The sequence below is a fragment of the Pelmatolapia mariae genome, linkage group LG7 (genome assembly GCF_036321145.2).
Source record: "Pelmatolapia mariae isolate MD_Pm_ZW linkage group LG7, Pm_UMD_F_2, whole genome shotgun sequence".
Taxonomy (NCBI): Eukaryota; Metazoa; Chordata; class Actinopteri; order Cichliformes; family Cichlidae; genus Pelmatolapia; species Pelmatolapia mariae.
In genome coordinates, this window is record NC_086233.1 from 45,783,432 (window position 1) to 45,790,456 (window position 7,025).

A 7,025-nucleotide genomic window follows, 5' to 3' on the forward strand; every position below is an offset into this window, starting at 1 on the left:
GAATGAGGTCTGGAGACTTGCTATGGTCACTTCATGACCTTAATTTGCTTCTTCTTTGTTGCCTTGGTGATATGTTTCGGGTAATTGTCATGATGAAAGACTCATCCAAGACCCATCTTCAGTTTTCTAGTTAAGGGAAAGGAAGCTGTTGATATATGGCCCAAACCATTAGCCCTTTAGTTTGGTAAAGTCCTGTACCATGCAGCAAGCTCTTGCCTCAGACAGAGAGTGACTGATGGTCATTTCCAAATAACCACATTGACAGTTTTCACCTTCTCACCAAGCTTCTTGCTGATGGCTGTGTGCAGCATTTTTTGGCACCTGTTTGGTGTCACACATGGTGGTGGAAAGGTTGGATTGGAAGAAACTGATTTTGTGGACAGGTATGCTTTAGACACATAATGAGTTGAGGTCAGAAGTATCTGTAATCTAATGAATCAATCAATGGGTTAGGGGTAGGCTTAGGCCAGATTCTTTCTGAATTGTAGCTGATCAATTTTTTTTTCCACCCAGTGACATGGAAATTAATTTGTAACTTTTATACAATGCATTTTGTCAGAATCTTTGGTTGATATAATGTTTCTCTGTATTAAAATTATATACCATAAAAAATACAGACTGTTCATTTGTTTGGAAGTGACCACAAAAATTCAAGTGATCGAATACTTATTTCCATTTCATTCATTATTTAATTGAAAATGTATATAATAATTTGGTTGTAGAATAAAAGTCTATTCTATTCTATTACATGTGTCATGCTGTTTTTGTAAGACAGGCTATGAGTGATTGGGGGAGAAGAAAAAAGAAAAAAAAATCAATGTGATTCGTTCTCTTGCATGTAGTGTCACTGTGGGAGATGGACTGAGAAACAGGAGAGGAAATGGAATGAAGACAGTCTGGGAAAAAGCACATCTTGTTCTTCAGTAGTAAAGCTGCAAGGATTTGAGATTTTAGTTTTACAATTAAATTACAGACATAAGTCCCTTAGAAGTCCCTAGAACAGTTCTCTAAAACTTAGACGCTAAGGACGAGAGGGAAAAAAATGGCCACATTAGCACGATGAAAAAGCTGCACAAATCAATTCAAAGAGCAACCACAGTACCCTGATTGTTTCTCGCATGACAACATCGTCGCAAATTTAACCATGACAGTTTCGATTGGAAAACGTTGTTTCAATCACAACACCATCGATCAGAGCGGGAGGTAACTCAGGTTGTGAGGAACATCAAAAGGGATCTCTTCAATACTCTGATCCCTTGGGGAAAAAAGGCTGATAAGGACAGGAAAACCTCACTGATGATAAATCAATATTTGAAGCAACTTCATAAGATCCCTTAGGCAAGGGCCAGAAATCAGTTCAACACGTAAGATCAGTCGCATGCCATGTCTTTTGATGGCCATACCGCTCATTTTGAAACATCAACCACTGAAGTCAATGGACTAAATCTGTATTGAGTGAAACACAAAGGAAATGGAAGCCCTTGCTGAGCTATTTCCCCTTTTTTTCTCCATGTGAATGTTGCTTCTATCCAAGGTGAACCCTGAGGGGAAACAAACTAAGCTGCCATGGCGTGATATGAATTGCTCTGCTGAGCTGGCTGACGAGTGCTGCTGTGGTCACAAAAGCCTCACATAAAGACGTCAGCCTCGACTACCAGCGGTTGTTCCAATATGAATACTGATGAGTTACAAGTGTTGCCGACATTGTTGTCTATGCCCCCGCATATGCCTGCTGTACAGTTAAACTCGACATTTTATCATGCTACTACTGCTTACATTTCTAAGTGAAATGTTCAAGTGTACTTCTTTTGTACACGGCCTTGTATTGTTTGTGCTCCAGTCATTGAGTAATCAGAAATGTCACCAACAGAACAGTGCCACGCAACAAAGCCAGTGTGAAGGCCTTAATAATACAGTAAGTCATTCAAACAACAATATGTGTGTGAAATCACTTGGCTGTGTCAGTACTAGCAAGCCTGTTGAAACTCTCAGTGTCAGACTGCAGACAGGAGAGGTCAACAGAGGCCGAGTATCACCAAAGCCCCTAAAAACAAAGACTTTTTACTTTAAAAAATAAAGATAAATTGGAATAAAGGTTTTAAGGGCCTGTTCGCTTATATCATGAGAATCACTCCCTGTCAAATGATATCTGTGGCATCCATGCTCATGTCACATCTAGTTTTAAAAATGACTGCGTTTCCCATGCATCTTTGATTTCTGCAGCCAGACACCTGCATGGACTCTGAGTCTGAGTTAATACAGTTTTGTATTTTCTGATTACTTTTTATTTCATTGTTAATTTTCCTTTTTCATTCAGTTAGGTTTCAGTGAGTTTCCATAGCAGGTTGACTGGTTTCACTTTAGTTTTTATTAATTTCAGTGTTAGTTTTAGGTTTTAAAAAAATCTGTAGAGATATTAAAATATAAACAGAACCTTTTGAAATCAGCTGACTCAGTCTTGTAGACATCAAAAGCCTCAAAAAACATGATCATAAAAGCCTCATCAGGCAGTTTGTGATAGCAAATTTTAACAAATTAACAGATAACAAAACTAAGTATATTTCATCTATAATACATTTTATTTTAGTTTGTTTTTCCCATTCACATCCCATTCAAATCGCTTCTAGTTCTAGAAGGTCTAGTTTTTATTTTTAGTTTAGCTAACTAAAATGTTTTCTCACATTTAGTTTTACTTAACTATAATAACTTTGATGTGAACCCCATGCAAGGTGAGTGACAGTGGCCCAACCACTCTTGCCCAAAGATGCTAGCATCAAATAAAATAATACAAAATAAAATACATTTACATTGCTTGACTTGAATAGTTAGTTCACCCCATCCCCAAAATACACGTTTTCTCACTTTTACTTGCCTTTTCATAGCCACTGAAAATTTAACTTCAGTGTTTACGCCTTTGACATAAGTTACAGCTAACAAAGATACTTAAAGTGTAGCTACGTAAACAAGTTTAGCTCGGTGTTTTTGTGAATCTGCTTCTGTTTAAACGCATTACACCAAACATATTAAGCGTAGGGAGGCCCAGCAGCTGATACAACTTATGAGAAGTACAGTATGGGAACAACTCAAAGGCCCCACGGTTGCTGTGACAGAACGAGCTCATACATTTTTTAATGTAAAACCTAATAAAAACATAAAACGAGCTTCACAAACGGGGGCAAACTGCTAAAGATCGGGGCTCGGTGAAGCTAACTAGCAGGCTAACCTCTTTGACAGGGGGGAATTTCTTCTTGCACTCCATGGAGAGAGACCGCAGATCCGTCTGCATGTTCTCTAGTAATTTCTTCACCGCCTCGGGACTGCTGGTCGACATCTTTGACGGCGCCTTTCGATAGAAAACCTCAGAAATACTTTAAACGTTGAAAGGAATGTGGGAGCGCGGTCGCCCCCCCACCACCCATCCACCGTGGGGGGATATAATCCGTCACTACTTTATTCGCCTCCCTCGGAAAAGGAAATAAAAACGCTGCGGTCCATTGATACGGGATCCCACTTCTGTGCTTCGAGCGCCCGTGCGCAGGTGAGCAGCGATGACACCGGCATACGTCCGACCTCCTCACAGCCAGCTGACATTAGCTTCGAGGAGTCGCATCGTTACCGTAAATTTCTGCTTCTTACGGCTGTTTACTAGTCGAAGATATCTGCTAAATTGAGCAGTCTGCCATCAGCGGCCGTGTCAGCTCCACTTTCTTTCCCACAATGCTTCGCTGGACACTGACACGTCACTCGGACTTCCGTAAACAGTGGCGTATGCAGGTGACTGCAGCGACCCCTGCAGGAAGAGATCGGCACAGACAGACAGCCACGAAGCACACAGTAGTCTGATCTGGACCACGGTATCAGCTCTTCTGCTCGGTTACCTGTCCACATACACCACCTATTGGCCCGGAAAGAGGCTGCAGGAGGCCGTCTAGAAATGTCTTTGCAGTGCTTACAAAAACAAGAAAAAAAGATTATTGGCAATATCAACAATTTTATTATTTTAAGAAATTTAAGAAAATTAAGTTTATCTGACTAATTAAGGTTCAATTTAACTGAATATAACGTAAAATGTTTCACTTGATTGTGCATTAATTCAGCAGTTAAATAGACAAGCATTTGTGAGTAGTTTGTCTTGACATCAATGTAGTCACTGCATTTACTTAAATAAAGAAGCTATCGGTTCATGAATGGCACTTTTTAAACATAAATGTGCCTCCCAGTTAATTGTTATCATAAGATATAATGCATGAAAATGAATTGTGAGCATTATTCAGCGTGTCTATTGTTTGTGAGATAAATAAAAAGAAAAATAAAGAAAAGAAAAATATATCTACAGTCTACAGTCACCCAGAACCGCTTGTAAGTTTCCACTTAAAGCTGCACCAAGTTTCTGATTTTCTTTTCATCCAGGTTCAGATTTTTTTTTTTCCAAAATAAATATGTAAATTTTGGTCTTTGTTCTGCATCTCACATGGATCCCTTCACCGGCTGCTTTCAGTGCTGCCTTGCTAAGGAATGCGATTTTGTCTTTGGGGAGGTGGAGTGCAAAGTTTCACACCTTAGACTCTTTTAACTGCCATGAAAAGAGTGGAAAAACAACCCCAATATTATCAGCGGCACAGTAACAATCCTTTTACAGTTGGAGTGGAATTATTACTTTCGAACATATTGGTTCTGTTCAACCAATCATTAACCAGATTAATTCAATGTTTTCTGTGTCAAAACAGCTATAGAACACATTTACCTGGTGTTACACCAAGTAATTGACACCAAATAGCTTAGTGCTGCACTGTACCTCACCTTTTGCAGTAACTCACACTTCTGACACTAAATGTCAAATTGTGACATTTTACTTCAAGACCACATGCCGAATCCTGTCAAAACACTAGAAGAGAATACCCCAAGCAATTCACTAATATTTCTGAGGATTTTCACCACTTTGAAGAAACGACAGAGGAAGTTTTTGTGTTAGTCATACCATCTCCTCAGGGTCACTGCCTATAAATACTTTCTTGTACAAGAGATTCTGATGTTTTGTTTTTGAATTTGTTAAATGCCTGTCATTTTTTATACTGATGTAAGACAATGTCTTCTACTTTGAAGATCCAAGGGCTAAAACTAAATTCATAAACCTCTACATTTTTATATGTGTACTATAAGACAGAAAATGATAAGAAACTAAAACCGGGAGTGCATATTCATCTGCCTGGAATACCTGGTATGATGGCTGATACTGACTAACACTTCGGTGTTGTACATATATACATCGATTTCTCATGCTGATGATGTGTAGCGGCATATGACATCTACAGTCATGGTAAAGAGAAAGTGCGCCCTCTTCACTTCTAAGGTTCACATACCAGGAGATTTAAAAATAAAATATCGTCCGACCTCTCCAGCCTTAAAATTAGGTAAATACCACCTGACATGAACAAAACATGATATATCACATGTCATTATTTATTGATGAAAAACTAAGCCAAAAATGCAGAAACACAGTCTACGTGAAAATTTAAGCACACCTTAATGGCTTTCAGAGGAATTAAGAGGTCATGTCAATCAAAGGCATTTGATTATGTGATCATCAGAGCATTCAGGTGTATGCTACCATAATTCCAAAGAGGGAAAACATCAAAAATTATCCCAGGCAACCAACTGTCGGTGCCCACCAGTCTGAGAAGGGTTATGAGGCCACTTCCAAATAGTCCATCATTCTATAGTGAGAAAGATTATTCACAAGTAGTAAATATAAAACAATAAAAGGATCATGACAATACAATCTATAAAAAAATACTGAACAAACAAATGAAGAGGGTGTGCTGAGAAGGTGGAAGGAGTACACTGAGGGGTTGATTAATGAAGAAAATGAGGGTGAGGATAGAGGACCGTTTGTGAATCAGGAAGTGAAGAGGCTCAGTAAGGTAGGAGAGGGCAACTATGAGGTGGGCAAAGAGTGCAAAGGTAGTGCGTCCAGATGACAAACTTGTAGAAGTATGAATATGTCCAGAAGAGAGGGCAGTGGAGTTTTGACTAGATAGTTTAACACAGTGATGAAGAGTGAGCGGATGTCTAGGGAAAGGATAAGCATGGTCAAATTTTCAAAAAGAAGGATGATGTGCAGTGCTGAGATAAAGCTGATGAGTCACACCATTACGATATGGGAAAGAATTGTTAAATCTAGGTTTAGAAGAGGGGCGACGATCAGTTAGGAGCATAAGTATATGAGGGTGGCACTGTATGAGAAGAGTGAGACAATGGTGAGGTGTGTGGTAGGAGTGATAGATGGGTTCATGGGTTAGTGAAGGGAGGCGAGCTAAATGACTTCCAAAGCAACACACAGTGCACAAGAGAGGTGAAGAAGAGAGTGCAGGCAAGGTGGAGTGGGCATAGACAGGTGTCAGGGGTGATTTTTAGAAGCAGAAGTAGTGTCATATGTAAATAATAATAATAATAATAATAATAATAATAATAATACAGAAATACAGTTTATACTGAGACTCACTTCACACAGCAGTCATAGAGAGATTCTGAGCATAAAGCATAAAGTTATAAAAATGTAATAAGGCAAAAATAAATAAAATGAGTAAATAAGGGCAGGGATAGCTCAGTAGGTAGAGTGGTGGCCCCATGACTGGAAGGTCGGGGTTTCGAATTGGCTACCCTGAGGCACACCTGAGCAAGGTACCGTCCCCACACACTGCTCCCCGGGCGACCAATGGCTGCCCACTGCTTCACTGAGTGAATGGGTTAAATGCAGAGAGGTATTTCCCCACGGGGATCGATAAAGTATACATTATTATTATTATTATTATAAAAATGTCCAAGAAATTCACAGAGAAAGTACAAGTAATAAATGTGCAAACAGTGAAATGAGTCAGAGACCTGAGCCTGATTTTTGTTTATGCTTGTGCAAGTTTGCAAAGAGATCTGTACTGATTAGTGTGATAGCAGACAATAATAAATACAACATAATAATACAGTTGCACTCTATAGCTGTGATGAGGTAAGAGAGGGACTGTGTAAAT

At 39.2% G+C, this 7,025-nt stretch overlaps 1 protein-coding gene across 2 annotated transcripts in view; it reads right to left on the bottom strand.

The window, feature by feature from the left end:
• The window catches only part of mon2 (MON2 homolog, regulator of endosome-to-Golgi trafficking), a 34,910-nt gene extending 31,176 nt beyond the window's left edge, over positions 1-3,734 (bottom strand). For both annotated transcript variants that reach the window (XM_063479266.2, XM_063479265.2), the window contains exon 1: positions 3,224-3,734. In XM_063479266.2, the coding sequence (XP_063335336.1) occupies positions 3,224-3,331 (108 nt within the window). In that variant the 5' untranslated portion in view covers positions 3,332-3,734. The remainder of the gene's footprint in view (positions 1-3,223) is intronic.
• Positions 3,735-7,025: the final 3,291 nt, after the last annotated feature.